The sequence below is a fragment of the Bos indicus x Bos taurus genome, chromosome 11 (genome assembly GCF_003369695.1).
Source record: "Bos indicus x Bos taurus breed Angus x Brahman F1 hybrid chromosome 11, Bos_hybrid_MaternalHap_v2.0, whole genome shotgun sequence".
NCBI lineage: Eukaryota > Metazoa > Chordata > Mammalia > Artiodactyla > Bovidae > Bos > Bos indicus x Bos taurus.
The window spans coordinates 48,414,107-48,436,061 of NC_040086.1; the positions used below are offsets into that span (position 1 = coordinate 48,414,107).

Sequence of the window (21,955 nt, forward strand, 5' to 3'; positions counted from 1 at the left end):
GCCCCGGGACAGGTGTCTCAGGAGGAGGTTAGCTCCAGACACTCTGAGTGAAAGTGCTCTTTACTTTGAGATTTAAAACCTGGAGGAGCCAAAGCCGGTATATTCGACTTAGCCTCTAGCCCTGCCTAGACGAACTTCAGTCTGATTCTTGTTGAGAATCGACAAAGCTGGGTTATCTTTATGCAAAGCTAGGGGGAGGGAACGGAGGAAGAGGAGCAAGGGGAGCAGTGTTCAGATCCAATCCCTTTTGTTTCAGAGGCTTTATGCCTTTCAGAAATGTGGGTGGGGTTTCCCTGGCAATAGAGCAAGAGTCCCTAACCCCCTAGATCTAATACCTGATGATCTGAAGTGGAGCTGATGTGATAACAATAGAAATTAACTGCACAATGAATGTAATCCAGAAACCATCACCTCCCACCCCATCATCTGTGGAAAAATTGTCTTCCATGAAACCACTTCCTGGTGCCAAAAAGGTTGGGGACCACTGCCATAGACAACTTTGGAATTCTCTGGGCCTCTCTGAGGCCTTCAGGTGGATTTGTAGGCGCTTGCTTAGTGGCAGGAGGAACAGAGCGCCAGAAGGCCCAGCGCTGAGCTGAGAATGATGACCGTCCAGTCCTGCTTAGACACTTCCAGCTTCTTACATCAGTTAACTCAGCCTCCGGGATTCACTTTAAGCTACTCAGATTAGTGTACAGGGACATGATTTTTGTCTTAATCGTATTAGGGGAAGAGGAATGTCTTGTTAAATACTAAATGTTTTATATATTAAATATTTAAATAGTTTTCAATATTTAAATAAGTATTAAATTTAGTATTTAAATAAAGTAAAGGTAGTTCCCTACCTCAGATCCAAAGTAAATTTCTAATGTTAATGGATTAAAATAAAACCGTAAGTGAAAAATACAGAAGAATATCTATCAAGTTCTTAAGGTGAAGAAGGACTTTCCAGGTACATTGAGTGAGATAGAATTCTCCCCCTACCCCATACCCCACCCCCAGCAACCCAGGGCTGCCCTGTCACTCGAGGTTAAAAAAGGGCCGCCTCTGAGGGGGCTGACGACCCCAGTTATGCCCGAGCACATGTGCTCTGGCACTGTAGCCTGCCATGGCCAGGCAAGGTGGGGGCTCAAAGGCAACAGGTCAAAGTGGAATTCTTAAAAGGGTAAACTGCTGGCATAGAAACAAAAACCGTAAGTATGTATGTTGAAAATCACTTTGACTGCTCTGTCACTTTCTAATATCCTGTCTCTTTTTATTACCTCTCTTCAGAAACTCTACCTTTTGCTCCGGGGCTCCTGTTTAAACTGTCACATGCTGACCTGCCCCCGGGCTGTGGTTCACCTCTTACTGTGCCAGCTGAGAGTCCTGGAAGTTGGGGCCCTGCAAGCAGTGTATGAGCTGGAGAGAATTCTCTACAGGGTAGGTAACGTGACTATCCTGGTAATCAGACAAGCTAGAGCAGCAGGCGTAAGAGCTGTTTGTGTATGAATAGTCCCCTAAGAATAGTTACCAAGCACTTCCCTGGTGGTCCAGGGGTAATACAGGGTTCAATCCCTGTTCTGGGAAGATTCCACATGCTGTGAAATAACTAAGCCTGTGCGCCACAACTGCTGAACCCACACTCTAGAACCTGAGCTCTGCAACAGGAGAAGCCACTGCAGTGAGAAGCCCCGAGCACTGCAACTAGAGAGTAGCCCCCACTTGCTTAGATGCACAGCAGCTAAGACCCCGTGCAGCCAAAAAGAAAGGTCACCAGAATGCTGGAGATTTAAGTCTTGTGACTGAGTACAAATAACTAGGCTTGAAAACATGAAGCTATAAGAATAATTAAAGAAATGTTTGTGAAAACAACATACAAATACAATTTTATCCGTCAGTGAGCTTTCCCCCCTGCCCCGCAAACCCAGGATCCAACCAGAGTTCATGCACTGTTTTGAATGGTGATATCTCTTTGGTCTGCTTTAATGTAAGATGTTTTAATATAGGGAATTTCTTTCCTTGACACTGACTTTTTTGAAGACATAAGACTAGTTTGTCTTGTGAACTTCTCACATTCTGGATTTATCTGATTATTTCTTCATGAGATTCACATTTTGGTAAGATTATACGTACCTGATGTAGAATCCTTTGTATTGCATTATTTTAGGAGGCACCTGTTATCCAGTTGTTCTGCTACTGGTAATGCTGGGTTTGGTGATTTGGAATGGATGGTGACCACCAGATCTCTCTTGTAAAGAGACGTTCTCTTCGTGATGAATAATAACCTGGTGCTATTATAAATATATTATTCATGATTAATAATTAATAACCTGGTAAAAAGTGAAAGTGTTAGTCTCTCAGTCGTGTCCGACTCATTGCAGCCCCATGGACTGTGGCCCACCAGGCTCCTCTGTCCATGGATTCTCCAGGCAAGAATACTGGAGTGGGTTGCCATTTCCTTCTTTAGAGTATCTTCCCAACCCAGGATTGAACCCAAGTCTCCTGTGTTGGAGGCTGATTCTTTACAGTTCAAGTGACCAGGGACTACCTAGTGTTATTATAAATATCTTATTTAAAATTCATTTCTGGTTGATAGATCAAAATATTACTCACTTTTGTATGAAATAACCTGGTTATTCATCAGGGTATGAATTCAATGAGACAAGGATCTCATCAATTCTAATACTTTATTTGTAGATTTTTTTCAGATTTTCGACACACTCATATTACCTGTGAATAATAGTAAGTTTATTTATTTCAGCCTTTATATGTTTCATTTCTTGTTCAGACTTTATTAGGTGCCTAGGATCTACATGACTTTGTTCAAGGGGCAGCATGCATCCTTGTCTTGCTTCTTGTTACAAAGGGAAACCGTTCACCTTTCCTCTTCCCCTTCCCTTTCCTGAAAAATTCAGTCTTAATGACATTAGGTGGGCAGAGCAGGTAGGCTTCCACACAGATGTGACCTGGTTGTGGGTTGTAAGGGCCCAAACAAGGTGAGAAAAGCATCCAAAACAAGACCTTATCTGTGTGTGCACGTGGCTAAAAAACTAATCTCAGGTCAGATTTGTCCAAGAGAGAGCTTGTGTGTGAGAGAGAGAAGGGTTTTCTTAAACCTTTTACTCAGAGTAAATTTTACTCTTTTGGAATCCCAGGAGCCGCTAGTGGTAAAAAACCACACCTGCCAGTGCAGGAGGCATGAGATACGGGTTCCAGCCTGTGTCGGGATGATCCCTCGAGAAGGAAATGGCAGCCCACTCCAGTATTCTTGCCTGGGAAATCCCATAGACCGAGGAGCCTGGCAGACTGTGGTCCATAGGATCACACAGAGTCGGACACGACTGAAACGACTTATCATGCAGGAATTTGTCCATTTTGTCTAAAGTGTCAGATCTGTTGTTGTAAAATTATTTGAGATGCCCACTACTTTAAAATATTTTGGGGTGAATTATACACACAGAAATTCATTAATTATACCCACAGTCTAACAAAGAGTTATAAAGTAACCATCACTGGTATGAGTGCCTTCAACATCAAACTACAGTCCGTATTTCCAGAAACTTCTTTTCTTTCTCCTCCTGGTGTGCTTATTTTTGACAGTTTGTCATTGTACTTGCTTCCCTGGTGGCTCAGTGGTAAAGAATCTGCCTGCCAATATAGGAGATGTGGTTTCAATCCCTGGATCAGGAAGATCTCTTGGAGAAGAAAATGGCAACCCACCCCAGCATTTTTGCCTGGGAAATCCCATGGACAGAGGAGGCTGGAGGGCTACAGTCCTTGGGGTCACGTAGAGTCTCACACAATTTAGCAACTAGGCAACAACAGTGTACTTAGCAAATTCTTTGCAGGAATAATTTGAGGTCTAGGATGCTGCCCCCTTTCCCCAGAGAGACTTCTTACTGCTTTTGCCCTTTGCTTGGTGACCTGGGACCATCAGAGTGCATAGTCAAGGCTGAAGGCTCCCTGGACTGCAGGCCATGGGAATCCAGGTGTTCTGTTCCAGGGCTCAGCTAGTTCCCAAGGACACAGTCCTTCAGGTCCCCAGCTTTCTGTGTTTGTGGGATGTGGCAGGAAGATACCTTGTTTGATTCCTGTCCTTTTACTAACTCTAGGCTTTGATTTCTGTCCTGTTCATCATTTAAGACCCTCAGAAGGAAAAGTTCAAAATTACTGGATTGTAAAATGTTTCTGAGGCCACGCTGGCATGTTGTACAGCTCCAGGGAGCATCCTAACTCTGTCAGCATCTTCCCCTGAGGGACATAGCTACGCTGAAGGCTGCCCCAGTGCTGGGCGATGTGGCAGCCCTGCTCAGAGCAGCCTTGGCCCCTGGGCTCTTTGACCTGGATCCCCATTTTCCCTTCATTATGGCCTGATTATCCTTCACAGTTCTGACAACTCTTTGGAACTTTACGTTTTTAAAAATACTTTATCCTGTTTTTGTTTTTGTTTTTTTAACTTTTTCATTTGGTCTTAATAATCTGTGTGCTGCTCTGTGCTTAGTCCCTCAGTCATGTCTGACTCTTTGTGACCCCATGAACTGTAGCCCGCCAGACTGCTCTGTCCATCGGGATTCTCCAGGCAAGAATACTGGAGTGGGTTGCAATGCCCTCCTCCAGGGGATCTTCCCAACCCAGGGATTGCACCCAGGTCTCCAGCATTGCAGGCAGATTCTTTACTGTCTGAGACACCAGGGAAGCCTTAATAATCTAGCCCACTACCATTGGAAGCTGAGTAGTCTCATTTATATGTATTTGTTTATTTATTTGGTCATGCTGGGTCTTCGGTGTGGCAGGTGGGAGCTTCAGTCTTCATCGTGACATGTGGACTCTTGGTTGTGGTATGTGGGATCTAGTTCCCTGACCAGGGATCTAACCTGGGCCCCCTGCATTGGGAACTTGGAGTCTTAGCCACAGGACTACTAGGGAAGTCCCAGGACATTCTCAGTTTTGATTTTTTTTTTTTTTAAACCAGCAACGTGGCCAAACTGTTTTGAAAAGGCACCACCGCAGCCCTAAGGTTTCTCCTTTCTCTCCCCTCAGATAAAGCTTTCCCCCTCCCCTGGAGGGGCTGCCCCTGGTACTGCTTGTCATGCACATGCTTTATTTTGATCACATGGTTTTTCTCTTGTTTTTCAGTTTCTGGAAGAAAATGCTGATCCTACTGCCTGTGAAATTCAGGAAGAGCTAGAGCAATATACAATCAAAATCCTGCAGAACAACCTCCCAGGATCCCAGGGTGCACAAGTGAGTTATCCCATCTCTGTGTTCCCTGAACACTTGGTTTTTAGCATAATTATCACAGTTCCTTCTGCACTGTCTTTGACTTATCCCTTGGCTCAGATGATAAAGAATCCCCCTGCCATGCAGGAGACCCAGGTTTGATCCTTGGGTCAGAAAGATCCCCTGGAGCAGGAAATGGCAACCCACTCCAGTATTCTTGCCTGGAGAATCCCATGGACAGAGAAGCCTGGCAGGCTACAGTCCATAGGGTTGCAAAGAGTCAAAAACACTTTTTTTTTTTTGGCTTCCCAAAGCAGACCTGGGTCAGCTTTGAATCCCAGCTCTGCCTCTCATGAAGGTCACATAACTGTCCCCAAGCCACTCTTTCCTCATCTTTGATGCCTGCCTGTAGAACTGAGGAGAAGTTTAGAAGAAATTAGGTGCTTTGGGTACAGTGTCCAGTGAGGTTCTGGCTTACGTCTCACTTGGAGAATGAGGCCCATGTCCTGTTCTTGTTTCTCTCTCCAGTGCTAAGTGACCACTGCCTCCCCATTCCCCCATAGCATCTGTGTAAGTGTTAATTTGTTCAGCCAGTGAATGGTGTAGGTAATCAACCTGCAGGGCTAATCTTGAGATCTGCTTCACCTAATGCCCAGGTTTCACACCAGAGATTATGACTTAAGTGGTCTGGGTTGGGGCCCCACGGAGGGGTACAAAAGCCCCCAGGGTAGGTCTCATTTGCAGAACTAGCTCCAAACCACTAGTTTTGCTTAACTGTGGATGTGCCTTGCCTCAAAGCCCTGAGGTTCATCCAGGGGAGATAGCAGCTGCTGTCTCAGGTTTAATTTAAAATTAAATTATTTAATTTAATTAAATAATTTAATTATTTATTTTATTAAATTATTTGAATTTATTCATCCTTGCTGTCTTCCAAGCTTACCACTGCCCTCATGATCTCTTCATCTTAGTAACAGCCTGGTAAGTTTCCCCTATTATGAATGAAGAAACTTAAAGAAGTCGCTTAGTGATTGGCAGTGTTTAGTTATGTTAGAGTTTTGTGGAGAATTTTAAGAAATGGGATGGCTTCCTCTGATTTTTCAATAATAAGTGAAAACTACAAAATGTATACCTACTAGATTCTCTTCAGGATGGCACTCAGGTTTTTTGACTTTTTTTAACAGGTGAAAAATGTCTGTGAGAGCAAGAGCAAACTCATCTCTGTCTTCTGGAAGGTACATATGACTGCTAAGAGATGTCCCCACTGCAAGTGAGTCCTAGGCACTTCCCTCTAATTTTTTTTATTTTATTTTATGGATGTATAGTTGATTTACTATATCGTGTTAATTTCTGCTATATAGCAAAGTTATTTGGTTATATATATGTATTCTTTTTCATATTTTTTCATTATGGTTTATTGTAGGATATTGAATATCATTCTCTGTGCTGTTTATCCATCCTATACATAATAGTTTGCATCTGCTAATCCCAAATTCCCAGTTCTTCCCTCAGCTACCTGCCCTCTCCCTTGGCAACCACAGGTCTCTTCTCTAAATCTGTGAGTCTGTTTTTGTTTCCTAGATATGTTCATTTGTATCGTATCTTAGATTTTACATTGTTGGGTTTTTTTTCTCTCTCTCCTCACAACTGTCCTCATGTCTAGAACTGGGCGGTCAGTGGTCCGGAAGGAGCACAATAGCAAACTGACCATCACGTACCCGGCCATGGTGCACAGGAGAGCTGACCAGAAGGACAGTGAGCCCCAGGGTAAGCAGGCCCTGGGAGGCCCTCCGTGTGTGTTTCACGTGTGACCATCAGACGTGTGCCACGACTTGGGGATCCCTGGTCCTCTGTACCACATGCTTCTTGGCTGCGTGTCTGTGGTGGGCCAGCAGATGGTGGGTCTGGGGTCTTAGGACCGGCGGGCATCCTGGTGCGTGCTCAGTCCTTGCCACTGGTGCACGGTGCGAGGCAGTGCCCCACCGCCTGAACGAGGCACCTCTTGCCACAGGTGGCCAGTACTCTGAAAGATTTTTGAGGAAGAAGTTATTACTTGATAAATAGTTCAAACCATTTTGTTGTCAAACAAGTGTGGATATATTTTGAACTAACAAGTGTGGATATATTTTGAACTAAAATGTAGGTGAGGGACATTTTCCTTGGTGGTCCAGTGGTTAAAAATCTGCCTTCCAATGCAGAGGACGCTGGTTCCATTCCGGGTCCAGGAGATAAGATCCCGCATGCCTTGGGACAGCTCAGCCCATGGGCCACAACTCTAAAGCCCACGCGCCACAACAAAGACCTAGCACAGCCAAAACAAAAAATACATATATTTAAAAATAAAAAATGTAGGTGAGTTTTAAAGAAAAACTATGAGCATCTAAAGAACATTAGCGCCTCATGCAGGCTGCTCTAGCTGTCCTCTCAGATCCCTGGAATAGAGTGTCTCCCACTCAGCTCTGCCCTGCTCTTAGGGGTACCTGGGAAGAAATTTGAGAGACTTAGTACTCCTGCTTTTTCTTTTTGTAGTTTTAAGTTTGTTGAACAATGCTTTCCACAGTTTATTGTGATCCACACAGTCAAAGGCTTTGACATAGTCAATAAAGCAGAAATAGATGTTTTTCTGGAACTCTTTTGCTTTTTCGATGATCCAGTGGATGTTGGCAATTTGATCTCGGGTTCCTCTGCCTTCAAAGCCTTTGACTGTGTGGATCACAATAAACTATGGAAAATTCTGAAAGAGAAGGGAATACCAGACCACCTGACCTGCCTCTTGAGATACCTATATACAGGTCAGGAAGCAACAGTTATAACAACATGGAACAACAGACTGGTTCCAAATAGGAAAAGGAGTACATCAAGGCTATATATTGTCACCCTGCTTATTTAACTTATATGCGGAGTACATCATGAGAAACGCGGGGCTGGAAGAAGCACAAGCTGGAATCAAGATTGCCGGGAGAAATATCAGTAACCTCAGATATGCAGATGACACCACCCTTATGGCAGAAAGTGAAGAGGAACTAAAGAGCTTCTTGATGAAAGTGAAAGAGGAGAGTGAAAAACTTGGCTTAAAGCTCAACATTCAGAAAACTAAGATCATGGCATCTAGTCCCATCACTTCATGGGAAATAGATGGGAAAACAGTGGAAGGGGACGACAGAGGATGAGATGGCTGGATGGCATCACCGACTCGATGGACATGAGTTTGAGTAAACTCAGGGAGTTGGTGATGGACAGAGAGGCCTGGCATGCTGCAATTCATTGGGTTGCAAAGAGTCGGACACGACTGAGTGACTGAACTGAACTGAACAATGCTTTCTGGTTTTTCTTCTGAAGTAGTGAAGATTAAATAAGATTTTCCATTTGAAATATTGAGCCCAGTACCTGCTATGTTGAATATGCTTTGTGGATATTGGCCATTCATTTTTTATTATAATGCAGTCAGTGTGCCAGGGCAGAAAAAGCATCATCTGTTTTGGACACCTTGTGCCTGTGTGCATGCCAAGTTGCCTCAGCTGTGCCCGACTGTTTTTGACCCCATGGACTGTAGCTTACCAGGCTCAGGCTCCTCTGTCCATGGGATTCTCCAGGCAAGAATACTGGAGTGGGTTGCCATGCCCTTTTCCAGGGGATCTTCCCGACCCAGGGATGGAACCCAAGTCTCTTGGATCTCCTGCATTAGCAGGTGTATTCTTTACCACTGATCCACCAGGGAAGCCCTTTCAACACATGAATCTTGAGAACATATAAACATTTAGACCATAGTATAGCAAACTTGTTTATTACTTTAAGATAAATCTTTTATTTTAGACTAATTTTTAGATGTGTAGAAGAATTGCAGACATGCTGCAGAAATTCCTATGTACTTTTTACTCAGTTTGCCCTGATGAAACATCTTAGATCACCATGGCGTGTTTATCAAAACTAAGCAATTAACATTGGTATACTACTGTTAACTGACCTGCAAACTTTATTTGAATGTCACCAGTTTATCCAGTGTGTGCTTGGTTACTAAGTCATGTCTGACTCTTTGTGACCCCATGGACTGTAACCTGCATTGGCAGGTGGATTCTTTACCTTCTGAGCCACTGGGAAGCCCAGTTTATCCAGTAATGTCCTCCTTATGTTGTTCCAGGATCCAGTCCAGGATACTACACTGCATTTAGAAAGTCTATTTAATGCTTAACCATTAACAGGCACAAGGATGGATTTTCCTGCACTATACATAGCCCTTAAAACAATTTTTAAGGTTGGAAACTGCTACTCTAGACTTCAGGGCACTTCAGGGAATATTCATAGATTGAGAAGAAAGGTGGTCAGAATTCTAGAGGATGACTATTTGGGGCAAATATCTAACAGGCAGCCTTTAAGGGCCTTTGCCAAACCAATTCTTTGGAGTAATTGTCACTGCAACTATGAGAATATGATGGTGCCAACCAAAATCCTGTGCTTCAGAAACAAGTCAGCAGTGGTCTTGGATGGTTTTCAGATTGGATTGGTGGTATTTAGCAGGCGTTTACTTGTTGGGCACTCAGCCTTATGCCCAGGAACATCCTGTGGCTGAGCCCAGTGCCAAGCTGGGGACCTGACCTTGTGGCCTCCATTCTCAGGGAAGGCTGCGGGTGAGGCAGGTCAATTACTCCAGGGAGAGGTGATGCAGAGGCAGGTGAGCATTTGGACAAACGATCTGGCCATGTCCTTGGTATCTAATGGGGCCATGCAGTTGGGCCTGTGGCTCAGTGGTTCCCACATACTCCTGATCTCACTAGGAGTGCTGTTAGCTTGTGAAATTCACATGTGACCAGTGTGCTATTCAAGCCTCATTATGCCTGCTAGAGTTTTCAAGTGAGACCTCTTACAGCCAAGGTGCTTCGCCCACCATGAGCCAATCTTCCCCACTGTTTGACTTCCCAAGTTTTTTTTTCTTTCATACAGGAGCTCTTGGAGCTAAACTAAATACATGTTGCAGCTGTTCTGAAGTCCTATTGAAAGAGATTTCATATTTTTTTTAAACAAGGTCACTGGATGGTATTTTTTCCTCAATATTCATTTTTATTCATTTATTTGGCTCTGCCAGGTCTTAGTTGTGGTGTGCAAACTCTTGGCTGTGGCATGTGGGATCTAGTTCCCTGACTAGGGATGGAACCCTGGCACCCTGCGTTGGGAGCACAGAGTCTTAGCGACTGGACCACCAGGGAAGTCTCTGAGGCAAATAGCATTTTTGCAGGCTCAAAAAGTACCTGGTTAGGAAGGGTGCAGTCCATGTGAGGAGGTGGCATTCTGCAAGTCTCTTCTGACTCAAACCCAGTGAGTGAATGACCTCCATCTGCCTCAATAGGGGTTAAACCGTGCTGGGGCCACTTCCTGCACTAGCAGCTCTGAGTCAGGAGCTGAAGAGAGCTACCAGATGCGGCTCATCTTCCTCAGTTCATCAAGGCAGATTAGTGAGAAAGAAGTTTCCAGAAATGCCCACAAAATTGTCCTTTAGGTTAATGAGGTCTTTTCTCCCCACTGAACACCCATAGCTTTCTATATCTGGCTTATTCCCAAAGGTCAGAGCCTTTCTCCATTGCATTCCCCTCACTTCCTTCAACTGCATTAACTGGTTGAAATGTTTTGCTTTTATAGGAATCAAAATTTTAAATGTGTTCACTCTTGACCTAACAATTCCGCTTTTATGATCTTATCCTAAGAATTATGCATGCCCACAGTATTAAGTAGTTTTGAATTGGAAATATCTTAAATGCCTGTTAGTAGAGACTAATTAAATAAATTATGGTACATCTTATTGTTTTCTAAGTTACAAATTTCTCTAAAAACTTTCCATGATGTATCTTCTGCAGTTGGTAAAGAAACCAAGTAGAGAATTAGAGGTGAATGAAGCTGGGTTTTACAAATATAGAAAAAAGCAGAAGAGTGGGGTTTTTTAAATATAAATTATCTTATAGTATTTTGAACATGTGTATTTAAGCCAGTGAAAACTTAGTATCTGCTGGGTCTTGCTGCTGCTGCTAAGTCACTTTGGTCGTGTCCAACTCTGTACAACCCCAGAGACGGCAGCCCGCCAGGCTCCCCCGTCCCTGGGATTCTCCAGGCAAGAACACTGGAGTGGGTTGCTATTTCCTTCTCCCAAGCGTGAAAGTGAAAAGTGAAAGTGAAGTCGCTCAGTCCTATCCAACTCTTAGTGACCCCTTAGATGCTGTTAATTGTTAGGAACACAGACAAGACACAGTTTCTATCCTGATAAGTGCATTAAAAAAATATTGAGTGATTTTGTGGGGAGAGGTGGGGTGCTGAGAGCCACAAGGCTTGTGGGATCTTAGTTCCCTGACCCAGGGGTCAAAGCCAGGCTCTCGGCCGTGAGAGCACTGAGTCCTAATCACTAGACTGGCATGAAATTCCCAAGCAGTATATAATTTTGATGAATGTGTTCCAAAAGAGGTTGCTAGTTTTGACAGGAGGGGATACTCACCACTATACAAAGGCTGAAGTTGATAGTTTTGAACCTAGAGGTCACATTACTCACTTTCTTAATCATCTAAATGCTTGGGGCCACACCTACTGAATGTGACTTACTCTGGGGGTGGCTGATTAAAGAGTATCCCAGAGTGATCTTGGTTAATCTGAGAAATCAAGATCTATCTACTTATCACCAGCATGATAGTTATAAGAAGAAACTGAATATACATTCACTCATAAAAATGTTCATCTTCATTTATCCATAATTCTCCTGCTGTGAACTTTTCTGGTAAAAGCCATGTACATAAAGCTATTTATCACAGTGTGACTTAAAATAATAAAAAAAATTGAGGTCAGCTCAGATGTCCAACTATTAGAATGTGGTTAAGTCACTTATAAAACATCCTCTCAGGAATACCATGCTGCAATTAAAAATGATGGCGAGGGACTTCCATAGTGGTCCAGTGGTTAAGAGTCTGCCTCGCAGTGCAGGGGATGTGGGTTCAATCCCTGCTTGGGGCACTAAGATCCCATGTGCCATAAAGCAAGTAAGCCTGCACAGTGCAACAGAAGATCCTGTGTGCCGCCTCTGAGTGACCCGATACAGTCAGATAAATAAATAAAATAAAAATGATGGTGAGATACAAGCTATAAGGCAACTTGGAGAGATGCTCGTAAGATAACACGAAATGAGCAAGTGGTACAGGGTGAATCCGCACCTAACACTTTATAAACCAAAGGACCAGAAAAGAATATGTAAAAGTGGTCATGGTGACAACATGATATAATTGTGGGTGATTTTTTTTTCCCCCTTTGGTTCTACCTTTTAGGTTTCATACAATAGTTGTTTGGTTTTCATTAGTTTAGAAATTAGGTTGTCCTAGAGATTGACTTAAAAAAAATTTTTATTTATTTTAATTTGTTTCTTTGGCTGCCTCAGATCTTAGTTGAAGCATGTGGGATCTTGTTCTCCTACCCAGGGTCAAACCCAGGCCCTCTGTATTGGGAGTGTGGGGCCTTAGCCACTGGACCGCTAGGGAAGTCTGTAGAGATTGATTTTTTGGTCAGATTGCAGGCTTGGAGGAGTGGGGAAAGGAATTGCTAAATCCCATTATGGAAAGAGTGTCTCTAATTGACTTACTGTACTCGCTTACCCTCTTCCACTCCAGGAATTGAGGAAGCTCAGATGGGAAAACGAGGATACCTGACACCCTCCAGTGCGCAAGAACATCTCATAGCTCTTTGGAAAAATGAAGGTGCTGTGCCAGGCTGAAGAAACAGCCCATTGACTTCCTGGACTCCTTCACCCTGCCTTTTTATGTTTTCAAAATTGTGATTCTTGTAGCTGTCTCCTGAAACTGAACCATAGATTTGGGGCAGGCTTCAGGGTACCTTGTCATTGGTATTTATAGTGTGGGAAATGTCTTTATTCCTTGAACCATGAACTTGGTGATTACTGTAACTGAGCCTGATCATTAAATGACAGCTGTGGGTGGGCATTGCTTAGTACAGTTTGACATGTGTCTTGAAGGCGCAGTGTAACTCACCTTATTTTTTTAATGTATTTTATTTGCTTATTTATTTTCATTATTGTTTTTTAATATTGCATTTTTATTTGTTTATTTTTTTCACTGCACCATGTGGCATGTGGGATTTTGGTTCCCTGACCAGGGATGGAACCTGCACCCCTTGCAGTGAAAGTGCAGAGTCTTAACCACTGGATCACCAGGCAATTTCCTTCATTAGTTTTTATGAAGACACATGTGATCTTACTCTCCCTATTGTCCTATATTCTGGGTTTTTTGTAAAAATTTTTGTGGTCACCCTTCCATGCTCTTAATGTATAGGTTTAAATGATCTTTTGATTTATTTCAAACACAGGGTTCTTTCTGAATTACCTTTTTTTGGGACTGGAAGATGTTGGCATGGAGTCCAGGTTCAACCCCAGTATGTTCTTTCTGGATTTCTTGGTGGTACCACCCTCAAGGTAATACCCTTTCATTGGCTTTATTTCACCTGAAAAAGGTTTATGGAATAATTGAATAATGACCTCTGGGAGAGAAAGGAAGGGTCAAAGGTTCTGAAAAATAGAGCAGCAGTTCCACTCCCAGGTGGCAGGTGGTGGGACTATTTTCCTCTTCATTTTTCTAAGTGCAGGAGGAATGTGGGTTTCTTTTGGAGCTTGGGGCGTGTGAATAGGGATGGGTAAGCGGCTGAGGGAAATGTGCACTGATTCCACATGTCCTCCTGCAGGTATCGCCCTGTCAACCGCCTTGGGGACCAGATGTTCACCAACGGGCAGACGGTGAACTTGCAGGCTGTCATGAAGGACGTGGTTCTGATCCGAAAGCTTCTGGCACTGATGGCCCAAGAACAGGAGCTGCCAAGTGAGGTGGCAGCACCCACTACAGAAGAGGTCAGGATCTGATGCCTTAGTTCTAGCTTCCTATGCTGTGGGTGCAGAATGCTATGGGAATGCTATGGGTCCTGGGAGATACTGGTTGGCAATTCTGCATGGTTGTGTGTGAGCCATGGGTTTGGGAGGACCGGGCAATGTCTGGGGGAAAGTGTGGGTCTGAGCATGACCCCAATGACCATGCCCAGTGACCATGATTGAGTTGCTTTGGTTTCTTGTTCTTATCTCCACAATAAAATGAGTGATCTGTGGGGAGGTTTTATCCGTGGTTGTGGTCTGGGCTACCTGCTGTCACTGGCAGTTCTGGAAAGAACAGTCTGTGGTCCTCAGGCTCTAAACCTGTCCCTACTGGGCTATGGTACCAGAGACCCATGCCACCTAGCTCTGATTTTGGCTCTTGAAGATCTCTAGCATCAGGGTCAGGAAGGCAGTGTTGGCATTTGGAAGAGTTCCCCGCAATAGGAGTGTCAGATTTGGGGCTTAATTTTCTCCCCAATAAATGGTGGAGCTGAATTCCATTTTCCTGTTACAGCAAACGTTTCCTGAATCCCTTTTAGTGTGCTAGGTCTGCGGTGGGTATAAGGATGAGTCAGGCACTCAGGAAGTTTGTTGAGATTGCTGACATCTTTCTCAGCTTTAAGATTCTTTCTAGATGCAAATAGGAAGGACTGTCTCAGCCTTGAGTAGACCAGACAGGCTCCCAGGCTCCCTTCCCTGGGTGGGACCGGCCTGTCACCAGGTGGCGCCACAGTCTGTCAGGGACACCTGTGCTTGGTTACTCAGCCTTTTTGCTTGGGTTTCTTTGGTTTTGCTTAAGTTTTCTGATCTGCCTGTGTAAATGTGCTTTAAAAAAAAATGCTCAATATATTAGAGATATCTGCCATCTGCAGGTCCTGGTCTACTTTCAAAGAGATGGCCATAGGATTGCCACCTCCAGTGACCAAAGCTAAAGATTTCATGTTGATGTCTCTTGAAAGTAGGGTAGCCTTTGTCCAAGAAAAAAGCTAAATCTTGGCAGAAATGAGCAGCATCCTCTCAGATTCCTGAGGTCATTGCTGCCTGAAGTCACAGTGCCCTCTTTTCCATCTGATCAATAGCAAGAGTTCTTTCTTCCCATACTTGCTCCACGGCGGCCCTCTCATGAATCATGAATGCCTGGGTGTGAATAGGCATGCGCCATTCCAGGCACTGAGGATGTGCCAGTGAGACTGGTCTCACCCATTTCACAAGTAGGCGTGTGGCCCTACTTGTCAGCTGATGCCTTCACAAGTGAGTTAGTCTGACAGGGGTGCTGTCATCACACAGGGGACCCTGGGAGGCTCCTTCAGCCAGAATAGAAACCACACCTGTCTTCTCTATAACTGAGAAGTCTTCTGTTCCTCAGGATTGAGGACAGGCCCACTTTATCACCAGTGCTTTCCATGACATTCTCACTTACTGGATCCCCCTTCCATCAGCGCTGACCGGTTTCTTCTCTCTTCTAACCCACTGGGTCGAGGGACCATTTGTCTCTCTCCTGTGTCATACGTACCCAGCCCAAGGGGGCCAGTCCAGGTGACCAGACATTCGGTCAATAGGTGATGCTCTAGGGCAGCTTACCGCCTCATATGTTGTCGATGCACACGGACAACATCGATTTATGAGCACTTGGGCCACAAATCTGTCAAGTTCAAAAGACATAAAGGCCAACTTCAGAGTTCGTCATTTGTCAGAGCTCAAGTGAAAAAGAAAAGTGGAACCAGGCCTGACCTTCTTGAGGGCTTTCCATCACGCCCGTTTTTCTTGGTTGTGTCTTGGCAGGAAAAAGACTCCTGGATGGCTATGGACCGATCTTTTTTGAGTCAGCTTCCAGGCCAGTCCCTCACAGACAGACTTTACAACATTTGGATTCGCCTTCAGAGCCACGTTAATATTGTGTTTGATAGCGAGATGGACAAATTAATGATGGAAAAGTACCCCGGCATTAGACAGGTGAGCAGTTGGATCCCTATTGCTAGCCGAAGGGGTTAAATAATAAACGTGTTTGTCTTAAGGAAGAAAATAGTAACCATACTTGTTTTTTTCCCTTGACAATGACTTTTTATTTTAACCAATTGGCACTACTGTAGTTTTGGTTTACTTTTTATTTTATTATTTTTTAGTGTAAAATATGAAAGATTTATTTCAACTGTATAAAATGAAAGAGGAGTAAAAGAAGATATTAATAAAAGATGGTCCTCACTGAAGAAGTGATTGAAACTAAAATTGCAGACCAAAAAACCCAAACGTAATAAAGATGTGCATAGTATTGGGTTGGCCAAAAAGTTTGGGTTTATCCATCCTTTTTCGCCAACCCGTTACCATTATACAGGCTTGTGAATAATAGAAGTGTCATCTTTCATGCTCATGCTCAGTCGCTAAGTTGTGCTCACAATTAAATAAGGCATATATATGTTCTAGAGCTTCCCTGGTGGCTCAGTGGTAAAGAACCCATATGCCAATGCAGGAGATGCGGGTTCAACCCTTGGGTTGGAAAGATCTCCTGGAGGAGAAAATGGCAACCCACTCCAGAATTCTTGGCTGGAGAATCCCATGGACAGAGGAGGCTGGTGGGCTACAGTCCATTGGGTCACAAAAGAGTTGGACATGACTTAGCAACTAAAAAACAGCAACATATATTTTCTAACAACTTAATATTTTTAAGTCTTGATTTTTAAATTTTTTTAATGATTTCTGTGGACTTTTCCCCCATAAAGATCCTGGAGAAGAAGGATGGTTTGTTCCGAAAGCACATGATGGGGAAGCGCGTAGACTACGCAGCCCGCTCGGTCATCTGCCCGGACATGTACATCAGTACCAACGAAATTGGAATTCCCATGGTGTGTGCTGTTAGGTGGCAGATGGGAGTGGCGAGGAGGGCTAGGGAGAAGGCGTGGGATCACGGTGGCTTGGGTGAAGACAGCATCTGCCTCTCCCCGTATTGAGTCCTTAGAAGGGGACCCTGAGGCCGTGGCGTGGCGTTGCTCTCACTCCCCGCCAGGTCTCCAGACACCCTCCACCCACAAGAAAGACCCCTGCTCCTGGGCTACCAGGGCACAGCTCCTGCCTCTCCTCCTCCTGCCCGTCTTGGTCTAGTCATTAAACCTTCCTAGTCAGATGGTATACATGACAGAGATGAGGAGGGAGCGGGGCTTTCTGTCCCGTGTACTTGCCTGGCATCAGGAGTCAGGGCCGCGGAGGAAGGGAGAGAGCCCCAGGGAGCAGGCGTCACTCCCAGATCCTCAGGGGTAGGCGGTTTGCCCCGTCCACCCGTTAGTGTTTCCTTAGGGAGCCAGTTTTCTTTTCTCACTTCCCCACCACTTGAGGCTGCGGTACTCATTAGCAACAGCCCCTTCATTGTCTTCCTCCTTAATGGGCCTTGAGGTCAGTAATAGAAGATGGTTTAATTCACCCCATGGAGAGGCTCATTTCCTCACACACTGCCCTGCTGCCACTCTCAGGGGAGGACTGGCAGGGAGCAGAGAGCACAGCTCAAGTGTTCTTATGGCCTCCTGAGTGCTGCCTCCTTGTCCCCCAGGCACACGTGGGCTTCCTAGGCAAGGGCTCTCGTGTGAGGGGACGAGAGTCAGAGAACACCCATTCCTGGGCCCTGGGGGTCTCTGCATCCGGGAGCTGGATCAGGGGCAGGGAAAAGCACCGGGAAGCCCAGCGGTGACATTCCTGAGTCTGAGGCCCTGGGAGGAGAGGCCCGTGACCTTTTCATTGCTTTCTTTGGACAGAGGAGGACAGGGAGCTCTGTTGGCTTTCGCCTCATGGTGCCTTCAGGGTCCCCAGCTTCGGGAGAGACCTTTAGTGTTGCTCCTCTTTCCACCTTCAGCAGTCTTCTTTTTCTTGGATCTGGGTTCATTTGGTACTGGAGGGACTCTGAAGTTCCCCCTCTGCCCACCTCCAGGCCTGCCCCAAGCCTAGGGCCACAGTGGCCTATTGCTCACAGGATGGTTTTCAGGAGCAGAGCGTGTGAAACTGCCTCTTGATCCCTTGTGCACACCCTTCCCATTGAGCACTGTGGACAGGTTGTTACAGAAGCAGAAGAGGTGAAGGTTGGGGGATAAGCTAGAGACCCAGTCATGAACCAGACAAGACTAGTGTGTCCCTGTGAAGCTTATATTCCAGTGGTGGAGACACATAAACAGATAACACAAGTAAAGGTATTCCTCGACTTATGATGGTGTGGTGGTAAGCTGAAAATGCCGTATGTCAAAAGTGCATTTAATGGACCTAACCTACTGAACAGCATAGCTTAGTCTAACCCGCGTTAAACCTGCTCAGAACACTTATGTTAGCCTACGTTGGCAAAATCATCCAGTGCAAAGCTTATTTTGTAGTAGTGTTGAATGTCTCACGGAAGTTATTGAACACTATCCTGAAAATGAGCAACAGGATGGCTCTAAGTGTATGGGATATTTATGATCCCAGGGCTGACAGCCAGCAGCTGAGGCTCACTGCCCCTGCCCACCTTCACAAGAAGATCACACCATGTTTCACAAGCCCAGAAAAACACCAGAATTCAAAATGGGGAGTATGATTTCTACCAAATACATGTTGCTTTCACACTGTTACAAAGTCCCAAAAAATCCTAAGTTGGGCACAGTCTGTACATAAATACTCTGTCAGGTAGTGGTCAGTTTGTTGGCAGGGGTGGAGAGGGCCAGAGGGCGGGGAGCACTGGGCAGGGTGGCGGGGGTTGGGGCGGGGGTGCCATTCACACAGCGAGCTGGCCAGTGTTCAGCAAGTTCCTTTCCATGGGACTTCTCAAGAGTCTCTAACGTAGTTATATTCCTTTTGAAGCACCAGAGGGTTTTAATATTCAGTAGCTCAGAACTCGCCTAACCAGGGCACTCATTTTTCTTGGAATGTGGTGCAGGCCTGGTGTGTCAAATGGATCACTGCTATTTTCTCATGTATCAGAGGACCAAATCAGGTTTATCTCAGGCCAAGTAAAGAGATTAAGATGCCGTGTCTGGGCTCAGGCCACCATCAATTAGTGATGACTGCTGGGGGGTGAGGGGAGGGGAATTATTAGTGGAGGAGGGTGATACTTGAGAGCAGGTATTCGCCAATTGTCTAAAGCTCGTGTTCCAGGCTATATTACATTTGGGACCTTGAATTTATTGGCAAACTAGTAAACGATGAAATTTTAAAATAGGTTAAAAAAAATTCTGCATAAATTACTATTCTGAGATAACTTTTTTGGGGCAGATTACTCTGGTAGAAAAGGAGACCTGCTCTCTTCCTTGGAGGAAGCAAGTCTGGAAAAATGATTGTGAAAAAGACAGGGAGATGTTGCTTTTTTGGCTGAAGGACCTTCTTGGCTCAGGGAGCACATCCGCATTTTAGGGGAAATGCGTTGAGTCACACTGGGGGTGTGAGCCTGTTGAGTCACACTGGGGGTCCTTCTGACCTTTCTCTGCCCACCCTGAACTTTCATATCCCCTCCTTGTTTCCAGGTGTTTGCCACAAAGCTGACCTACCCTCAACCAGTCACCCCCTGGAACGTTCAGGAACTGAGGCAGGCGGTCATCAACGGCCCCAACATGCACCCTGGAGCCTCTATGGTCATCAACGAGGATGGCAGTCGCACAGCCCTGAGCGCCTCGGACCTCACGCAGCGGGAGGCCGTGGCCAAACAGCTCCTGACACCAGCTACGGGGGCCCCTAAGCCCCAGGGGACAAAAATTGTGAGTAACGGGCATATTTGGTCGGGCTTAGGCTGCTCCTTTTGGGCTCCCCCGTGACTTCAGCTGTGGTGCCAGTGCAGGAGGGCTGTGAGAACTGTTCCTGCTCCCCCCACCCGACCCCTACCCCCCGCACCCCACAGGGGGCTGACCCCACCTGTGGGTGTTCCCTAGGGCCTCAGCACCATGAATAAAACTTCATTTGATCATCCCATGCAGGCAGCACAATTCCGGTTACATATTAGGGACGGAGAAATGCCCTTTCATTATAACTCCACTGTGATCTGCTGCCCTTAAACAGGGCTGCTCAAAGGTGGTCCTCAGCAGCAGCATTCCTGGAGCCATTTCCCAAACGCGGGAAATGCACGTTTGTCTCCCTTTTCCCCCATTCACTGCCCCGAATTAGACTCTCTGGAAATGGAACCCAGGAATCTGTGTGTTAACAAGGTCTATGGAGGGTTCCTCTGCACGCTGAGAGCATGCCCTGGGAAGGAAACGTTCTGTGTCTGTGAAAAACTGACTGATGTCAGCTGATGCTTCACTTTCTGGAGATTACTAGTTCTCACCTGTAGCACTATGTTAAGGGATCCCCAGGCTTTCTCTGAGCTCTCACGGAAAGAGTACAAGATCGATTATCAATGTCTGCTGAGGGCATAAGATGGGTGGGTGATATCCCTTCTGTCTGTGTCAGGTAACAACCATTCCAGCTGGGAGGGGTATAGCAAACAACCCTCAACCAGGCAAGAGTGGCAGAAATTGTTGGAGTGAAACGGATTTGGGATTAATATATGGTGACTGCCCGAGTCAGGGAGTGATGGAGTGCATCGTCCTCACCCATCTACGTGTTTGTTGGGTTTCCCCTTGCCCTCTGACATGCCTAGACCCACTAGGTTTTCTTTTTGGTGGGTTCAAGCTCTACAGAGGACTATTGAAGCTTGAAGGAGCTTTGGTTGGAGGACAGAGAGGGAGAGGAAGCCTTGTCTTGGTGAGCACTGGTCCCCACTGCTCTTCACCGAGGCCTGTCCTCTTGCTTTCTCCCCATCTCACCATTGTCCCGAGGTCCAGCGGTTAACAGGCCTTGCGTCTTCTGCTTTGGCAGCCAGGGGCAGACAGGTCCAGCCACCTGTTTCTTCTTTTCTTATGCGTTAAGTGACGTTTGTGTTCAGGTTCGCAAACTTATCCTGCCTTTTTTTTTTTTTTTTTAATAATTTTATTTGGTTTTGAGTGTGTTGGTCTCTGTTGCTACATGGGCTTTTCTCTAGTTGCGGCAAGTGTGGGCTGCTCTCCAGTTGTGGTACACAGCTTCTTACTGCGGTGGCTTCTCTTGTTGCAGAGCACCGGCTCTAGAGCACAGGCTCAGTAGTTGTGGCCTTTAGACTTAGTTGCTCTGTGGCATGTGGAATCTTCTGGACAGGGAATGAACCCTCATCTCCTGATTCACAGGTGGATTCTTTACCACTGAGCCACCAGGGAAGCCCCTATTCTGCCATTCTTAAGAGCCCCATGTTTTGCTTGGAGCTATGTGAAAGATGCAAGAGAAATAAAGGTATATGTTTCTTAACTTAAGGTGAAACAAGACAACCACAAGATAACTTTCATACTATTAAGTCAAGCGTGTGAGACAGTAGGACACTTTGAGAGAAAAATTGAGAGAGGAGAGCAGGGTGGGGTCAGGTGGTGGCAGGGCCCACTGCAAGCTCTGTGTTGCCCTGGGGTGGACAGCCTGGTGGGAATGAGTCCATAAGTGTGTCACCGCTGTTGAGTGGTATGGCAGACATAAGGGGGCAGTGGCGGAGGGTGGTGACGGAACCCACGTGATGCTGAGAAGAAAGGAGGTGGGGTGGGCATGCAGGGCAAGTTTGAAGTCACCAGAAGATGATTGAGGACCAGCCTGGGGGCTGTAGGGGACCCCAGGGTGAAAGGAGGGTACGTTTCCAGGGAGAGGATGGGGTTGGGGGTAGGCTGGGTGTCAGGGCTGTAGAAGAGAGAAAATGAGAAGGAATGTGGTTTCCAGTGCAGGAGATGAAATGCTCTGGAAGGAGGTGTGTCTGGGCCCTTCTGAACTGAGGTGATGGTGGAGAACCTAAGGGCCTATCTCACGTAAAAGGTAGAAGTGTGGGACCTCATTTAGGGTTAAGAAATGTAATTATCAGGACTTCCCTGG

At 45.6% G+C, this 21,955-nt stretch overlaps 1 protein-coding gene and 1 non-coding gene across 2 annotated transcripts in view; one reads left to right on the forward strand and one right to left on the reverse strand.

The window, feature by feature from the left end:
- The window catches only part of POLR1A (RNA polymerase I subunit A), an 85,759-nt gene that overhangs the window by 6,258 nt on the left and 57,546 nt on the right, over positions 1-21,955 (forward strand). Inside the window, exons 3-12 of the mRNA XM_027555523.1 lie at positions 1,273-1,422; positions 5,119-5,226; positions 6,384-6,469; positions 6,863-6,966; positions 12,831-12,917; positions 13,543-13,648; positions 13,915-14,077; positions 15,878-16,048; positions 16,813-16,935; positions 19,564-19,794. Of these exons, the coding sequence (XP_027411324.1) occupies positions 1,273-1,422; positions 5,119-5,226; positions 6,384-6,469; positions 6,863-6,966; positions 12,831-12,917; positions 13,543-13,648; positions 13,915-14,077; positions 15,878-16,048; positions 16,813-16,935; positions 19,564-19,794 (1,329 nt within the window). The remainder of the gene's footprint in view (positions 1-1,272; positions 1,423-5,118; positions 5,227-6,383; positions 6,470-6,862; positions 6,967-12,830; positions 12,918-13,542; positions 13,649-13,914; positions 14,078-15,877; positions 16,049-16,812; positions 16,936-19,563; positions 19,795-21,955) is intronic.
- Positions 1,016-1,142, reverse strand: LOC113901975. Its single transcript, XR_003513631.1, has one exon. It is a non-coding gene; the product is annotated as a small nucleolar RNA SNORA76 (small nucleolar RNA).